General features: G+C 36.7%; 1 protein-coding gene across 1 annotated transcript in view; it reads left to right on the forward strand.

Moving 5' to 3' along the window:
* Positions 1-18,529, forward strand: part of LOC129219280 (intracellular coagulation inhibitor 1-like) — a 56,558-nt gene that overhangs the window by 26,763 nt on the left and 11,266 nt on the right. The window contains exon 3 of the mRNA XM_054853614.1: positions 274-1,437. Within this exon, the coding sequence (XP_054709589.1) occupies positions 274-1,437 (1,164 nt within the window). The remainder of the gene's footprint in view (positions 1-273; positions 1,438-18,529) is intronic.

The following is an 18,529-nucleotide window of genomic DNA, read 5'->3' on the forward strand; positions in this document are numbered from 1 at the left end:
AAATTTTTTTAAAAATTTCAAGCAAATAATTACCATCTCAACTTAGTGTTGCGGTGTGTAGTTAAAGTCAATACACCGCAAAAGCTTAAAATCAATGGCAGGTTTATTTGTTATGATTTTTATTAATTATGAACTTGAAATGAGTCGATGAAGTTTTACTTGAAAAAAAAAAAAAAAACTACCGTTTAGGTTTTAGAACTTGCATTCGTGTTTCAATTAGTATTATTGATATATGAATACTTTTTATTTGTTTATTGTTATTTTCTTTCACAGATTAATACAATGGCAATGTTTCGCATCTTCACCGCGTGGATTTTGACTTGCGTTATAGTTTCGTCACGATACTTAGCATCCGAAGCCCAGATTCGGCCTCTGACATTTGCAATGCGAAAATTGGCATTTTCCACGAACCAGTTTGGAATTGATCTGTACAGAGCTTTGAAAGTACCGAAAAATGAAGGAGTTGCTTTCTGTCCTTTTTGCATCAGTACATCTTTGGCGATGGTCCTTCTTGGAGCACAAGGGAGATCAGCGAATGCTTTGCAACAGGCCCTTTATTTATGGGGCGTAAGACAAGAAGACGTTCACATTGCCTTCCATGACTTGTTAATTCATCTTCGGGACAATCTTCAAGTAACTCCTGGTCATCACATTGCAGATCATATGGCAAGTGGCAACGGAGGTTACCGTCAAGAATATGGTGTTCAAGACTTCGAGATATTACTTTTCAACAGCATCTATGTGCAACGAGAATACAGCATTTTGTATCACTATCAGAAATACTTACATAGCTTTTATAATACATCTGTTCATCCTCTAGATTTTAGCATGTATGGAGAAGAAAGCAGATTACATATAAACGCTATTGTTGAAAAACAAACGAAGAGTAACATCAAGAACATACTGTCTCAACCTTTGCCAAAAACAACAAGTGTTCTTCTACTAAACGCTTTATCCTTTGATGGTGTGTTAGACATGACTGGTTCAACAGTAAATCCTGCACCAGAAGATATTCACAGAAATTCTCAGTACAATCCATTTGGACCTCCAGGACCTTTCGCACCAAACGGACATCACTCTTTTGGTTTAAACCACGCTTTCCAACCTACCCACAGCAGGCTACCCCCTATGAATGGCCCAGCTTCTTACTATGCCCCTTCATTTGCTCAGGTGATGCCATATGCTGCTGCAACACCATACAACTCTCACAATTTCATAACAGCTCCAACAAGAACAAGACAAGGAGGTCTCCGACATGGAACTTATGATTATCTCGGATGTACTGGTGTAGAGGTTCCATTTAGAAGTGGTATGCTTTCTTTGGTTCTTTTGATCCCCTCTGATACCAGCAGTATCAACATGCTAGAGACCAGACTAAATGCTCAACACATTACAGATATTTTGGGAACAATGCAGTCAAAGCATGTCATACTGGAAGTAAGTCAATTTATTATCTTATGAAAATTAATTACATTTTTAAACTTCACAAAACCGTGCTAATTACTTAAAACTATTTACATTGATCTTGCACTGTAGAAAATTTAAATGTTTGAAAATATTAGCTTTATCATTCGTACTCTCTATGAAATTAATAAATAACTGAAACCTTGAAAGATAAAAGCGCCTTTGAAAGCTTGAAAAGTAATCAAAGTAATCATTGCACCTTTAAAAGTAATCAAACTATTACGCGTGCTTAAATAAATTATTATAATCATTTTAAATATACAAATTTTATATTAAATCATGTGAAACTTAAATAAATGTAAGTAAATGTTAAAAAACATTTTCATATTTTATTCTCGTTAACGCCTAAGCGCAACAGAACACTGTAATCTGAGATCAAATGGTTTACATTCATATTTCAACGGTAAGGCACAAAAAGAATGATCTTAAGTTTTAAAAATGACAAGAAGAAACAAACATTGAGAAATTATCTTACCTTATGACTACAGCCATTTTTGGAAGCATTCAGCGATATTTTTAAAGTTGATTTATCGCATTTTTATGTTGAAAACAAACTTTTACTACAAGAAAAATATCTCTACCCTGCAAAAGAAAAAAAAATGTTTTTACAGTATAATAGTGGCAGCAGAGGTTTCAAAGAAAAACTGTAAAATTTACAGTTCTAAACTGTAAAATTTGCAGTAATATACTGTCTTATAACAGAATTTTACTGTGAAATTTACAGTGATAAACTGTGAAATGACTGTACTGTTTTTTAATGGAACTATCCTGTAAAATTTATAGTATCAAACTGTAAAATTAGCTGTAATATACTGTTTTATGAAGGACTTGACCTGTTAACTTAACAGCGATAATATGTAGAATTAGCAGTAATATACTGTTTTTTAATGGAACTGTTCTGTAAAATTAACAGTATCTTACCATAAAGTTCGCAGTTATATGCTGTGAAATCAGCTGTACTGCGCCATAAAAGTAGCAGTAGTATACGGTTTTATAAATGATTTGTACAGTAAAACTAACAGCAGTAAACTATAAATTAAACAGTTATCAATTTTTATGCAAAAGGTTTTTTCCCCTATCGTCGCCTCTTTTCACAACCGAAATCACTGCTTTTACAGCTGAAGAATAATATAGAAAATTAAAGCAGTTGATTCTGTATGTAGAAATCAGCCTACATACAAAATCTCTCTCTCTGTGTTCTTTTTCTAACGTTTTTCAACAACAAAAATAATGTTTTAGGCTATGAAAAGAAACAAGGAAAGAACTATAAAAGCCTTTGACGTAAAAATAATTAACTGCTGCTAAATGTATGTTTTATTGATATTAATTTCATTGTACACAAAATAAATCAATGCTATCTCTATATTTCATACGCACCTGTTAAAAGAGAAAAAGAGGCGCTTTTTCATTTCGATAAAAACTTTTAGCTCTATTGCAAACCTAAAAATTTAAACAGAAGTAAATTCAAAAAATGGTCTAAAGCTTTATTTTAAGAACAATTATAGCCTTTTCATAAATCAAAACTTTTTGATCCATAATGGTACCTAAAAACGAGAAGGTTTTTCATTTATAACTGAAAATACTACATCGTATCTTCACTAAAAGTTTTTTTTTTTCCCATTCCAGCATTGTGTTGCTAAAATGCGCAGCATAATGCGGGTCATGTTTTGCAGTATGCAATCCATTGTACCTTTAAGTTTATTATAACTTTATACATGCAATTCTGTGCATTTTTTTTTCCTTTTTTGGTAAAACAATTTATTTTCGTGGTTTTCTTCTTTCTTTGATATTATAAGTTGCACTTGGACCTACCTTATTTGAGAAATACTACTGACAAACTAACTTGGATGCCACATCATTTGTGCGTGATTCAGCATTTAGACTGCACAGAATGGTTTTAATTGCAAACTGAATATTATTATGGATTACATAATACTTTATACTATTAACCCTTTAAAGTTGACATAGATGAAAACAATAAATATATGATGGTTCAAAATTTAAGAGCTACTAAACAGAAACAATTTTCCACTCGGTATAGTAAAATCTGTCAGGTTTATGAGTACTAGTAATAGAAGTTAAAAAATGGTTTTACTACTACAAAAATTATATAACTTTATATTATGTTATACTATTTTCATGAGAAAAAACGAAACATTCACACCATTAAAAACTGCCAAATTATTTTATTTTGTATACATTATTTATAAATATAGATTAGTTTTTACAGTGATATTGCAGAAATTCATTTAAAATCGAATGCTAATATTTTCAAGGTCAACATTTTTACATCATGAACTTGATTCTCCTTTGTGACATCTTTGCTGACTTGGGTGCCATCATTAGGGCTCATATTATGAAGCGTCAGTCAAAATAAAAATCGTTAGAATCTTATAAAACTTGTGGACACCAAAAACATGCATTGGAAAATCAAATTACGTAGGCATAAAAATACGCCCTAAAATGATTAAAGTTATGACTCTGAATGATCTGAAATTAAGGTTGCCTTGGGAGTTGTTTTTATTTTGAAACCGTTTAACATGTACCTAAATTGTAATTGAACCGTTTATTTCAGGAACTAGTTAAGCGCTAAATAACAGTTGTTTTTAAGGTTTAAAAAAAAACTGTTTCGCAGTCAACTGCAAACTACGCATTTGTAACGGTGTTTACTAATGTCTAATTAAAGTAGACCTAATCTGGATACTTTACATAAGAACTCAAGAAAGAAAAAAGAAACATAATGCCTTACATTTTATCTTCCATGCAAAGAAATGCACATGTACTGGTTTCTGAAGTACAATTATAAAAAAAAAAAAAAAAAAAAAAAACCTTGTAATTTTCAGTATTTTTGAAGGATTTTGTAATACATACTAGATTGTTGATTAAGAACAATGCTTATTTTTTCGATCAAATAACTGAAGTGATCGGGTGAATAACTACTTCTATAAGTCAAAAATTCCAAAAAAAAAAAAAAAAAAAAAAAAAAAAGCAGCGGAAAGTTGTCCAAAATGTTAAAGCTAATATCTTAACCTAAAGAAAAATTAAGATGTTTTAAAGATAATAAAACTTGAAATTAGTTTGTTCTTAGAATAGACTTTAGATTATCGGATTGCAATATGTTTACTTCAAAACAATAATTAGGATGAGATAGAGAAATATTTTTTTTTTAGAAAATGGAGTAAGGTCGACGTTTAAGACAACCAATTGGAAAATATTAGGGTATTCATTTAAACAATGAATGTTGCCTCATTTAGTCCCCCCCCCCCCCCCGAGTTGATATAGTACACTGAAGGCCGGAAACGTTTTTTCTTTTTTGTAATCCATATTCCTTTCCAACACTTGTTAAACAGTTCGAGCTATGTTCAACTGATACCAGCTTCATCTATTTTTCTTTGACAGCTCCCCATTATTAGAAATCTGAATATAAAACAAAGTGTGACGTAAAATATTTAGAAATCTGTCTGTACTTAATATAAAATATTTTACTTATAATTTTTTATTTTTTTTTCATATATTTTATTCCACAATTGTGTTATTATATTGTTAAAAATTAATTTGTTGGGGCTTTTTTCTTAAATGCTAATCAACCACATAAATGAGACATTTGCGTTGAAATAAAATAATATTGTAACGGATTCGGTGAGGCTTCCAACTTCTCGAAAGGATGACACAGTTCTTGATAAAAACACAGGAGCTTTATTTACACTATGTACAGGAGAAATCGTTAACAACTGCTAAATTATTCATCAGCAATTAAGCAACTATCACACAACACCGTAAACTCAACGTTTACACACGTATTTACTTCCAAATACGAAAACAACACAGCGAAATGCCTCGCAATAAACAGAGCAAAAACGCTCTCAGTCCGAAATCTCAATCGAAACTCCCCACTTGTTATCACGCAGGACGCTTTTATAAACATCGAAGAAGTTTCCACAACATTCTTACTGCTTCTCGAAATGCGAGACCGTTATCAAATTTTATCAATGAAAAGAAAAGGAAATAGGGGTCGCATACTTCAGCCGAATGAAAAGGGGTTGTATATTCATTACGGGAAACTATTTACAGGTTACGTTACTACAATAATTACTATTTACAGAATTTGTAACATTGCCCCCTTCCCAAGGACTGCACGTCCCGGGCAGTACAATCCCCAGAAAGGGTGCAAACTTCTATCACAAGTTCACAAATACACACATTAAATAATAACCAATAATGCATAGGAAACACAGTAATAACAAGAAATATTACTAAACATTAAAAGCAAAAATTATCTACAACTTTTATGTTATCAACCATTGTTGTTTACGTAATACTCATGAACTATGGCCATAGTATGGGGCTAACCGATCATAATGTACAACCCTAGGTTTTGCATTAGGTGATTTTTGGATCCTCACTACGACGTCATTTAGTCGGTTAAGGACTTTGTAGGGTCCATCCCAATGCGACTGCAATTTGGGTGACAGACCTTTCCGTCGGATTTGATTCCATAACCAAACCTTGTCGCCTTCGTTGAATTCATGTCCAGTAGACCTTGTGTCGTATCGGGTCTTCATCTTCTCCGCCGCGATTTTGATTCGCTCTCGTGCGAAGTTATGAACGTCTTCCAACCGGGCCTGGAGATCCTGGATGTACTCCTCAGGCGATGCAGGCGCATCCGGAGGACGACCGAAGACGAGATCACAAGGTAGCCTTAGCTCTCGTCCGAAGAGCATCTGAGATGGGGCATATCCGGTAGTCTCGTGGACAGCACTGCGGTAGGCCAGCAGGAACAAAGGTAGCTTCTTGTCCCAATCCTGTTGATTTCTGGATACCATAAGCGAGAGATTATTTAGGATTGTGCGGTTAAATCTCTCCACCATGCCGTCCGATTGTGGGTGTAGTGGTGTTGTCCTAGTTTTCTCAATTCCGAAAATTTGACATAGGCCCTTAAACACAGCAGAGATGAAATTCCTCCCTTGATCGGAATGAATCTGCAAAGGTGTTCCATATCTCGAGATCCAATGTTGGACTAGAGTCTCTGCTACGGTGGTAGCTTCTTGATCTGGAATGGGATACGCTTCGGGCCATTTGGTGAAATAGTCGATGGAAACGAGAATGTATTTGTTCCCATCAGCAGTTCTTGGTAGAGGACCCAGGATGTCCATCCCAATTCGTTCGAAAGGAGCTCCAACGTTGTACAGATGTAGCTTCCCTCTGCTTCTCTTCTTCGGTCCTTTACGAGCAGCACAGGCGTCACAAGAATGGCACCACTTCTCCACGTCATCCTTCGCCTTGCTCCAGAAGAAGCGCTCCCGAACTTTATTGAGGGTTTTCAAGACACCAAAATGTCCTCCAGTCGCACTACTATGTATTTCTTTCAGAACATCTGAAATCCTTGATCGGGGAAGTAGTAACTGCCACCTAGATGTTTTGCCGTCGTCAGATTCCCATTTTCGGTGTAGCACGCCGTTCCGTAAATGGAGCGAGTTCCATAAAGCCCAGTATCTTTTTGTTGCAGGATTGAAGATGGAAACGTCCTGCCAGCTAGGTCGCCGACTGTCACTTTCCATGAACTCCAAAATTGGTTTTATGTCGGGGTCTTCAAGTTGATCTTTTCGAACTTGGTCGTCACTCCATGGATCAGGTTCTGATGATATTGGAGTCACTGTCACCTGATAGGCGGTAGGGCTAGTCGTTCCATACTGTTTCTCGATTCGGGAACAATAACTGCAGTTCTCAGGACAGGGTCTCCTTGATAAAGCGTCTGCATTACCGTGAGACAACCCTTTTCGGTGCTTGATCTCCATGTCATATTCCTGGAGCCGCTGTATCCACCTGGCTATCTGGCCTTCTGGATCCCTGAAGTTCAAAAGCCAAGTTAACGAGGCATGATCTGTCCGAAACAGAAACTTTCGGCCGTAGAGGTAATGATGGAAGTGTTCTACAGCTTTCACTATGGCCAGTAACTCCTTTCTGGTGACGCAGTAATTTCGCTCCGACTTTGATAAGCATTTGCTCCAGTAAGCGATGACATGTTCATTGCCGCCAATTTCTTGGGATAAAACAGCTCCGATGCCCTCGTTGCTCGCATCAGTGTCCAGGATGAAGGATTTTTCAGGCTGAGGATAGGCGAGGATAGGCGCTGATGTTAAAGCCTCCTTCAGTCGTAGAAATGCATCTTCGCATTCTTTGGACCATTCAAACTTTTGCTTGCTCTCCGTCAGCTTATGCAAAGGTCGTGCGATGTTGGAAAAACCCTTTACAAACTTCTTGTAGTAGGTGCAGAGCCCCAGGAAACTTCGCAGCTGATGGATGTTTTCGGGACGACTCCAACTCTTGACTGCAGATACCTTTTCTGGATCGGTTTGTACACCTTCAGAAGAGATGATGTGACCAAGGTAGTTCACTTCCCGGCGGAACAAATTACATTTGGACGGGCTTAACTTCAGATTGGCTTCCTTAAGCTTCTGCAGCACCTTCCTAAGATTTGCCAGATGTTCTTCGAAACTGCGTCCCACGATGATGATATCGTCTAAGTAGACCAGACAGGATTCGTAGGAAAGTCCTCTTAACACTGTCTCCATAAGACGCTCGAATGTAGCTGGTGCATTGCAGAGGCCGAAGGGCATCACTTTGAACTGCCATAAGCCTTGTCCAGTTGTAAACGCTGTCTTCTCTCGGTCATCAGGGTGTATCTCAACCTGCCAGTAGCCGCTCTTCAAGTCCAGGGTCGAAAACCACTTGTGTCCGGGAAGAGTGTCCAAGGTGTCGTCTATCCGTGGAAGAGGGTAACTGTCTTTCTTGGTGATTTCATTCAGCCGTCGGTAATCGACACAAAATCTGGTGGAGCCATCTTTCTTTCGGACCAAGACGATGGGAGACGCCCAAGGACTGGATGAAGGTTCGATTACATCGTTCTCCTTCATCTCTTTCAGGAGGGTTTCAACCTCTTCCTTCTTGGCGAACGGTAGTCGTCCTGGATGCTGTTTAATAGGGAGGTGTTCTCCAGTGTAGATCCTATGCTGCGTTAAATTCGTCCTGCCCACATCCTCCGATGTAGAGGAAAACAGATGCTTGAAGTCCTCCACCAATTGTTCCGCAGCAATTCTTTGATCTTTCGATAATGGCGCACTCCCAATTAACTTCGATGTCAAGGACGCAGAAGACACAGTCTCGGGAGAATTGATTCTTCTAATGATGCAGTTTACTGGAGTACAAGTTGCCAACACTTCACCTTTCCAGATATTCCTTGGCCTTTCACTCACGTTGGCGACTCTCACGGGAATTACATCCTTCGAAAGGTCCACAAGCGTAGATGCTACCAGCACTCCTTTTAGGTTATTGTTTAGGTTAGGGTATTCAATGAGGCCGAATCTAAAGCTATTGCTTTCTTCAATGGAGCCAGGTATTAATGATTCTGACCTTGAGGGAATCGATAAATCTGTTTGGGCTATTATTTGATGAGCGGATTTTACATCATTTTCAACGTTGAAGATGGCTATGTCTTCTCTCATCGAGTGCAGTTCATTAGTCTTGAAGTCAAGGGTGAAGTCGTATCGCTTTAAAAAGTCCAATCCGAGAATGAAGGGGTCCGTGATATCCGCAACGAATGCCGTATGATGGTAGGTGGCATTCCCAAACACTATTTCCAAGTCCACTTTACCCTAAATCTCAATTTTGTCGCCTGTCACAGTCTGGAGACTTACGCGTGGCGATGTCCACAACAGTTTCAATCCAAATTCACGAGCCACGTCTGTCCTAACGATTGTCACATTGGCTCCAGTGTCGACAATCAGTTTGCAAGGATTCCCATTTACATGGGCGTAAATGAAAAGTCCATCACTGCCACTACTAGAAGAGGAAATCTGCAGAGCTCTGGTGGTGGTGATTTCCTTCCCTCGCGTAGCTTGGCGAACCGGACAACTCCTTCGCAGGTGTCCTTCACTACCGCATTTCCAGCACTTCTGCTCTTGTTTCTTTTGGGCTCTTATGCTGCTCAGATGTCTTGTCAAGTCACCGAGTTGTCTCTCAAGTTCAGCGAGGTGGGACGACCTGGAATCAGACTCATCAGCTTCCTGAGTCCGGATTAGATGGCGATCCACACGGGTTGTTTCTTGGGCGGCCTCGTATCTCATCGCATACACAACAGCAGAATTCAGGTCTTTGACATCCGCCATCCGTAGAGCTTTCTGGATTTCCGGATCTCGAACCCCGTCGATGTAATAGTTGAGTGCCAGGTTGTCTCGAACATCCGCAGGACAGTCGCAAAAAGCAAGATGAGACAGTCTCTCGATGTCCGCCGCTAGCTCTTGCAGGGTTTCCCCGGTTTTCTGGAAACGGGACTTCAACTGGAGCCGGCTGAAATCTTTCTGGCACTTCTCACCGAAGCGAAGCTCCAACGCAGATGTGAGGGCGGCGAAATCCAGGCGCTGGCTGTCCGGAAGGGTCTGGAGAATGTCCGCTGCGTCACCTCTCAGGGATGCTGCAAGATGACAGGCCTTGGTAGCAGAGTCCCATCCGTTCGCTTCCGCCACTATCATGAATTGGGTCTTGTACACCTGCCACGAACTTTTCCCATCAAATGTGGCCAGTTTAATGGACGGTCGAGCAACAGATGTGGGAGCGCAAAACTGTACAGAGCTGCTTTCCGCGGTCGCCAATCTCCTTTCCATGTCTTTAATTATTTCTTCCTTAAATGAAGTAAATTTCTTGTCTTCTTCTTCCAACTTATTTTCCACATTGGCGATACGCTCTTCCACAGTATCAAATTTTTCTTCCAGAGCATCAACTTTATCTCACATGGCGGTTAGTTGATTCTCCACCATGGTTTTCATCGACGTTAGGTCACTTTTTATTTCATCTTGACTTGTAGTAATTTTAGCAGTTAAATCACTATTTAACTGTTCTTGGTTAGTCGCCAAACTTTCAGTCAAGTCGCTTTTCACAGCATTAATTGCTTCCAGAAGTTGTTTTAATTGGTCATTAATTGCGCGAGTAATCACCATAAAAACAAAGTCTATAAATTAAACAGTCTTTATGAAAAAAAAAAGTCCAAAGTCACACTTACTGCAAGAAAGTCCTGAAGTAGCCCCACGTTGGGCGCCAAATTGTAACGGATTCGGTGAGGCTTCCAACTTCTCGAAAGGACGACACAGTTCTTGATAAAAACACAGGAGCTTTATTTACACTATGTACATGAGAAATCGTTAACAACTGCTAAATTATTCATCAGCAATTAAGCAACTATCACACAACACCGTAAACTCAACGTTTACACACGTATTTACTTCCAAATACGAAAACAACACAGCGAAATGCCTCGCAATAAACAGAGCAAAAACGCTCTCAGTTCGAAATCTCAATCGAAACTCCCTACTTGTTATCACGCAGGACGCTTTTATAAACATCGAAGAAGTTTCCACAACATTCTTACTGCTTCTCGAAATGCGAGACCGTTATCAAATTTTATCAATGAAAAGAAAAGGAAATAGGGGGTCGCATACTTCAGCCGAATGAAAAGGGGCTGTATATTCATTTCGGGAAACTATTTACAGGTTACGTTACTACAATAATTACTATTTACAGAATGTGTAACAATATCTTAAAAATGTTTCTATCTTATATTTGTGTTAATATTGACACAAAATTTAAGATATTTCATTTATATTCTATGTCGTTCAAAATGAAGCCCCCCCCCCATTTTGAACAATTATCGATGTCCCCATTTAAGCCGCCAGCTACTTTTTTACTTCCTTTTACAAAAAAGGAAGTATTGTATTCGCGAAAAAAATTTCACTCAAAAATCGACCTTAATTTCCATTTTGCTCACCCCCGAATGAATGTCGAGTTTAATTTTCAACCCGACCACACGTGGATATATGCCTAGGAACGTACAGACACCCAAAATATCCATTTTGACGATCCCCGAGTTAACTACAACGAGTTTTCTCGTGACGTCTGTATGTACGTATGTATATGTGTATGTATGTCGCATAACTCAAGAACGGAATGTCCTAGAAAGTTTAAATTTGGTACCTAGACTCCAAGTGGGGTCTAGTTGTGCACCACTCTTTTGGTTGCATTCAGATGCTCGAAAGGGGGTCTTTTGCCCCTTTTGGGGGGGGGGGAAATCATTGTTAATTTCGATGTAAACTCAAATGGTGTTATAATTTGGCAGACACTTGGCAATATATCGCCAGTCTTTTGGTCATCAAGTTTTGTCGCCAATCTGGCGACAAATTTGGCGATTTAAATTTTTTTTTTTTTAAATTTGGTTTCAATTTGGCCACTGTTGGTGATATTTAGAGAGTAAACTATTAAATCACATTAAAACAGCCAATAATGAGAAAATGACATTAAATTGGAGTAAAATGAAGTCATGTGATGCACACATCAGCTCGTTTTTTTAAGTGGCGCTTCTTTTGAGAGGATTTAGACAATTTATTTTTAAGTTTTTCAGAATTTACCTAAACTCTGAAAGAAACAATTCTATATTTCCAAAATCAAGATGGCTTAGTGAAAGTAAATTCAGTAAAAAATGAAAATTGGACAGAAAAGTTGAAAGGTTTTAGCAAAAGAATAAATCGTCAAACATGTCAACAAACAGATTAAATCTGGCAGTGCCAGTTCCAATCATTTAGAAACTGTTAGTCCACATCTGACCCGCCGTCCTTGTTGTCAACAATTCTACCCTTCTTGATAATGCATGCCAGAAGACCGCACCACTTTTAACTATAGATTTCAACATGCTCACATTTGCAAAATAACTGCTTTTTATTTACATTACAATAAAAATAATGTATAATTTTGTTTGATAAGTGTCACACAAGTCTGAATGTGCGAGGAAAGTTTCATACGCTGTATTACATTGTACTTTAAACTTTAATCTTTACTGTGACTCTCATTATGAAGTTGGCTTTAAATTTTGTTCCAATTAATTTTTATAAAAATATGTACAATAAATAATAAAGTACTCAGCATTCTGTTTTGAATCCTTCAATCTTAATAACATGTAAAAACGAATAATCAGTGTTCCAAAATTTACTGGAAAATTATTTTAAAAACTATTAAATGAAAGAAATGTGCATTCAATTAGCTCTAGTAACAGAAATTTCTATATTCCGGTGATCCTTGAAGGGATAACATTCAACTACCAGTAAAAACTAATATTGAATTACAAATTTAAAAAACTTAGACTTAAATTAATCGTATGACCGATCACATTTCAAATAAAACAAAATAAAATTTAGTTTATCTTGTTCCAATACATAGTTCTTGATTGTAACATAGAACTTGACAACGAGCCACAAAATGCAGCTTCAGGTGCCTAATATGGCAGGCAGACCGTATAGGACAGGCTTCAGTGGCTAAGAACGCTCTAAAACTCGTAAGCATTTATAGTTACAAATTACATTCGAAAACACAAAAATATAAATGAAAAGAGATACTAATAAACTTCCGTTTTCCGTTGACGGCATTCATGTCACTAAGTGAATCATCGCAACATCGTTCAGACTAGAAGCTTCTTTGAAATTCCACGCTGAACACAACCGCGAACTGCCATCTTGAACGAGCCACCCATTATTCCATTCAATTCAGGTTATATCCAGGTCACAAGTTACATTGTTCTTAACATTTGCATACCACTAAACTCAAAGAAATATTATTTCATTTGTGAATTAATCCAAAAAAGGTAAATGCAGGCGGCTAGAATAAAATTTATGGTTTAATTTTTTTCCGAAATACCTAACTACAACCATATCACCGGGGACAAATTCAAAATGAAATCAAATTTTTTTCCTCTGTGTGCTGGAGGGACAGGAACAAAATATTCGCTAACAATTTCCCGCCTTCTTAGCACGCCAGCACACGGAAAAAAGGAAATACCTTTTAAGACACGAATAAAAAATATATTACAGGCCATACTATTTGTGTGCACAAATTATAACTTAAACATAATGCAATAATTAAAACATTTCAAGAAAAAAAAAAACTCTAGAAAAATATGTCATTGCAATTCTAAAGAATTACAAGCTTTACGTAAATTTCCCCTAAAGAAAGGTTTTGTAAAACAATGAGCTAAATTATTTTTACTTTCAACAAATTTAATTCCAAATTCATTTTTATCAATCAAATCTCTTAGAAAATGGTACCCCATATCAATCTTAGTTCTGCAAATTTTTATTGCAGAACTAGAAAAATCGATCGCAACTAGATTGTCGCAGTACAAATTACTATTAATCAATCTAAATTCTTTTCGTGGCCAATTCATTTAAAATTCTTTTGATTCACATAACTTCCTTAGATTTTTCACTAATTGAAATATACTCTGCTTCCATCGTTGACATTGCTACGCATTTTTGTTTGAATGTACCACCATATTATTCGCACCCTATCCAAAAACACTACAAGGCTCCCCCCCCCCTCCCACCGCCATAAAAATCTGGTCCTCGTGATTCAAGGCGTAATCTGAAGCAGAATAGGCACTTATTGTGACATTTTCTATGGCCCCCTAAGTTTAGTTTATAGTCTTTGGTATATTTTAAGTACCCAATTAACTGAAGCAATGTGTACTTTTGTACACATAAATACAATTGCACCAATTAAGCTTCTTAAATTGTAATTTCTCACAAACTCCGCCAATTTCACAGAACCAATTACGGCCGTATTGGTGCAATCCGTACATTGATTTATTCAATGTACAGGCAAAATTTAGATTTCAGGGATCGACAAAACCTTCAAGTTGTTTCATAAATCTCCTCTTTTAAATCCGCATATAGAACTACATTGCAAACATCTACTTGGAAATGGACCCAATGTATTGCGCGGCTCTGAGAAGTTGAGCTCCGACTCTGACAATGTTTACCTCTGTTTCGGAAAATAGGGAGGGGTAATTAACGCCAAGTTGACTTGAGAAACTTTCTTAGTAGTTTTTCAAAAACATTCCAACTAAAATCCGAGCCAATAACGCGTCTATTTTTCACTAAACTCCACCAAAACAGGTAAACAGAGTCAAAGTCACAGCTCAACTAACCAGAGCTGCACTATAGCTTATACACAAAAATTGAAAAGAAAGCTTCAATCAAAGCAAAGTATCCCCATGCCTGTTGGTTACCTAAAATTGCCAGTCTGGCCAGCGAATTATTTCATTCTGCTCATTTGTTTTTTAATCAAAAACCCCATCCCTTTTTTCTTTCTAATATTTTCAGGCAGTGGAACCAATTCGTAAACGTTTCATTCTCAGATCGCCTCAATATCTTGAGCCATTGCATTTTGCCAATCTTCACTTTCTGGCGTTCTCAAACTTTGTTTCAAATTCGAAGGAATTACAGCTTCAAAAATGTTAGCTTCTAGCTTAACTGAATTATCCCCCTTTTCTTCATCCGAATCTGATATTTTTCTCGAATTATCATCACAAGTGAAATCAAAATATTTTGAGTCATATTCAACGTTATTTTCAGAACAATGAACCTCGGCATTTAATTTCACTACATGGTATTTTATTATTTTCAGGATATTCTTCGATTTCTTCCTCTACATCAGATTTACTCAGTTTGGTGAAATAAAACTGTATCCCTCTGTTTCCCGTTCCTGGGCTTTTTTTTTCTTTCGCCCAGAATTTATTTCATCGAATTTAACATTCAGCGTTTCTATTACTTCGCGATTTTCAGGATCCCAAATTCTATAACCTTATGTATGAAACACATATCGCCCCATGACTAGCTCTCATATCCAATTTGTTTATTTTCTGTTTTGGAAGTCTAATATACGAAATACAGCCAAAAACACGGAAGTGTTTAATAGATAGCTTTCTTCGACTAAATAGCTTAAAAGAGGATTTGGTTTTTCCTTTTGAAACCATTCTATTCCGTAAGTAGTGGAAGCACATAGTAGCTGCTTCAGCTCAAAACTGCTGAGGCAAACCCGATTCATTTAAAAGTGTCCTAATTGCGCTCTTTAATGTTGAGTTAAAGTGTTCTATGACGCTACTTTGTTAACTGGAGGATTTGGTTTTTTCGTTTCTTATGCCTTGGTCGTTTAGGCAAATTTCAAACCGGGAGTTCAGAAATTCCTTTCCGTTATCGGATCGGATTGCTTTTATTTTCTTTCCCGCAAATCTGTTCTAGAAGAAGAAATAAACTGAAGACTTTCTTGAAAAATCGTTTATTATTGTGAAAATACTCCCCCCCCCCCTAAGGACTCAACTGCTAAGGAACCCATCGCATTTAAATGCAAAAGAGCTTACCCGGCTTTGGCTTCAATCTCCGTTACATGTTTAAACGAAATTCTCCAATTTTTCGCTACTTTACGCGGATAACAGTTTGACATATTTTTACTTTTTATATGCAGTGAAAGACAGTGAAGTACAGAATCACACTTTTCAGTATTTATAACATAGTTTTTGTCTTTATCATAAACACGTTGATGCCAAACTTCAAGACTCAAAGAACTCGATGGGCTGTGGGTTGGGAGAAACGATGGTTGGGAAATACACACCCACGCACATTAAACTAAGTAATCCTCTTTTTATGCCAATAGTTTAAAAGTTAAAATGTAAGGAAATTGACGAGTTCAAGGTTACAAGAGTTTCAAATAATTAAAGTTCTACTGTAGTTCTCGAGCATCTACTTTTCTAAATGAGCATGATGACAAACAATGTATAATTATGTAAAGATTCTATTTAAAATTAAAAAGCTGTAATTTTGACGGGAACGCAGCACTGCCAGATCAGAAATGAAAAGCTGAAAAATTTAAATTATAGCCAGGCGCGGCCCGAACTTAAATATTTTGGGAAGGCGCATAATCTCAATTTGTGGAGTGGAACTTACATATTTACCGATTAATAAAATACTGGTGCATGCACTCATTAAGTACGCACAATTAAGTACAATGTCTAATGAAATTTGAACATTCGAGCATTCAAAAATTGCAACATTACAATTATGTCCACAAATTTGCCGAATCGGCAGACAAAATTTGCCCTACACATGGCAATTTTTGGGGGGTCATAGAGACTTCCCGCAACCTCCCATCGAGTGTCTTCGTGAATGTAGTTTCTAAAATTATTTTTACGTTCACAAGTTTCAATGGTACTAGTGCATTTTTCCTTAAGAAAAACTTTGATTTCTTGCTGACGCAAATATAAAACTTTTAAAAGACAAACGTTTCGTGTTTGTATCTTAAGATGCTTATTTTTTATCAGGTATTGTGGAGTGCTACATTGATGATTTTTTAAAATTATTATCATAGTTTTGATCGATAAGTATGAAAGCTGGCTACAGAGTTTAGAGATTTGTGAGTCGTTCAGACATCAGAATATTATTTTTCCAGAGTGGCAAATTCTTCAGCAAAAAAATCAGTAAACTTGATATTGTTTGAATGTCCCTCGCTCACGTTGTTATTTTATTCATTTACATTTTATTCATCGAATTATGTACAGTATATAAAAGTTACTGACGCTATAACGTAAAGTTTATCATTAAAATGGTCAAATGCAAATTGTTAAAGAATTTAAAACTGAACATAAGAGAGAAAAAAAAAGAAAGAAGTCAATCGTGATACGTTTCAAATTTACTAGAAAACATAAGGATTTAAATGTTAAGTACTGACATCCTTAGAACACAAAATATAATTGTAAACAAAGTCCAATGTTCTAATAACTATAAATACGATCAAGAAAGGAATTTATTTCTTTTTAAATCTAATTTGAGTTTCAGAAAATGTTTTAAACTCTCATACGCACAGTAAAATGTTCAGAATCACAACAACTACTCGGATTTTTGCTATTAAGCAATGGCTACAACTTACCAAATAAAAGAAATTGCAAAGTCAACATGAACGAATATTGGAATACGAATTATGATTTCAAAATAAACATTAGTTTTTTACATACATTCTTGACGATAAAGAAAACTACATTTTGAGGAAAAAGGAATGAATATTATCACTAGCACTTACCTTTAACTTCAATTACGGGTGAGCAATCCTGCCTCAACACACCCGAAAAATCAACAAACATAGCTGTCGAAACCTTGAATTCATTAGTTTCTCTTTGAAACTTCCCGTATGAAAAGAAACGCCTTATGCGCATCGTTATGCGCAATCTAAAACAGTTTTACAGTTTTTCTCTGTTATTTAGCACAGAGAGCAGTATTAAACTGTAGGAGATACCAGTTATATTACTATAAAAACGAGCTGATGTGTGCATCACATGACTTCTTTTTACTCCAATTTAATGTCATTTCCGCATTACTGGCAATTTTAATGTGATTCAATAGTTTACTCTCTAAATATCACCAACAGTGACTAAATTGAAACCAGATTTAAAAAAAAAAATCGCCAAATTTGTCGCCAAGTTGGCGACAAAACTTGGCGACGAAAAAATGGCGATATATCGCCAAGTGTCCGCCAAATTACAACACCACTTGAGTTTACATCGAAATTAACAATGATTTCTCCCCAAAAAGGGGCAAAAGACCCCTTTAGAAACGACCGAATGCAAGGGGAGGTACACAACTAGACCCCAGTAGGAGTCTGCGTACCAAATTTCAACTTTCTAGGACATACCGCTCTTGAGTTATACGACATACATACGCACATACATACATACGTACATACAGACGTCACCAGAAAACTTGTTGTAATTAACTCGGGAATCGTAAAAATGGATATTTCGCGTGTCTATACGCTCTTAGGCACCTATCCACGTGTGGTCGAGTCGAAAAAAAAGCCTCAACATTCATTAGGAGGTGAGTAAAATGGAAATTAAGGTCGATTTTTGAGTGAAAATTTTTCGCCAATACAATACTTTCTTTTTTGTAAAAGGAAATAACAACAATTATTTTTTTCGATGTAGTTCATAATATGGCTGAAAATGCAAAAAAAAAAGAAAAAAAAAGGCGTAGCTCAGTGATAATCAATTCAAAAATACAAAATGTTTTATGAAATCTATATCATTGGTTAAATTTTCTGCAAGATTCAATTCGAATTAGCGAATCTGACCTAATATTGTGGTGCACTTTGCCCGACATTGCGTCTCTTGTCAACCTGATTTTCTTTCTTAATCAAGCACAAGAAA

This window comes from Uloborus diversus, chromosome 3, assembly GCF_026930045.1.
Source record: "Uloborus diversus isolate 005 chromosome 3, Udiv.v.3.1, whole genome shotgun sequence".
In the NCBI taxonomy this organism is placed as follows: Eukaryota; Metazoa; Arthropoda; class Arachnida; order Araneae; family Uloboridae; genus Uloborus; species Uloborus diversus.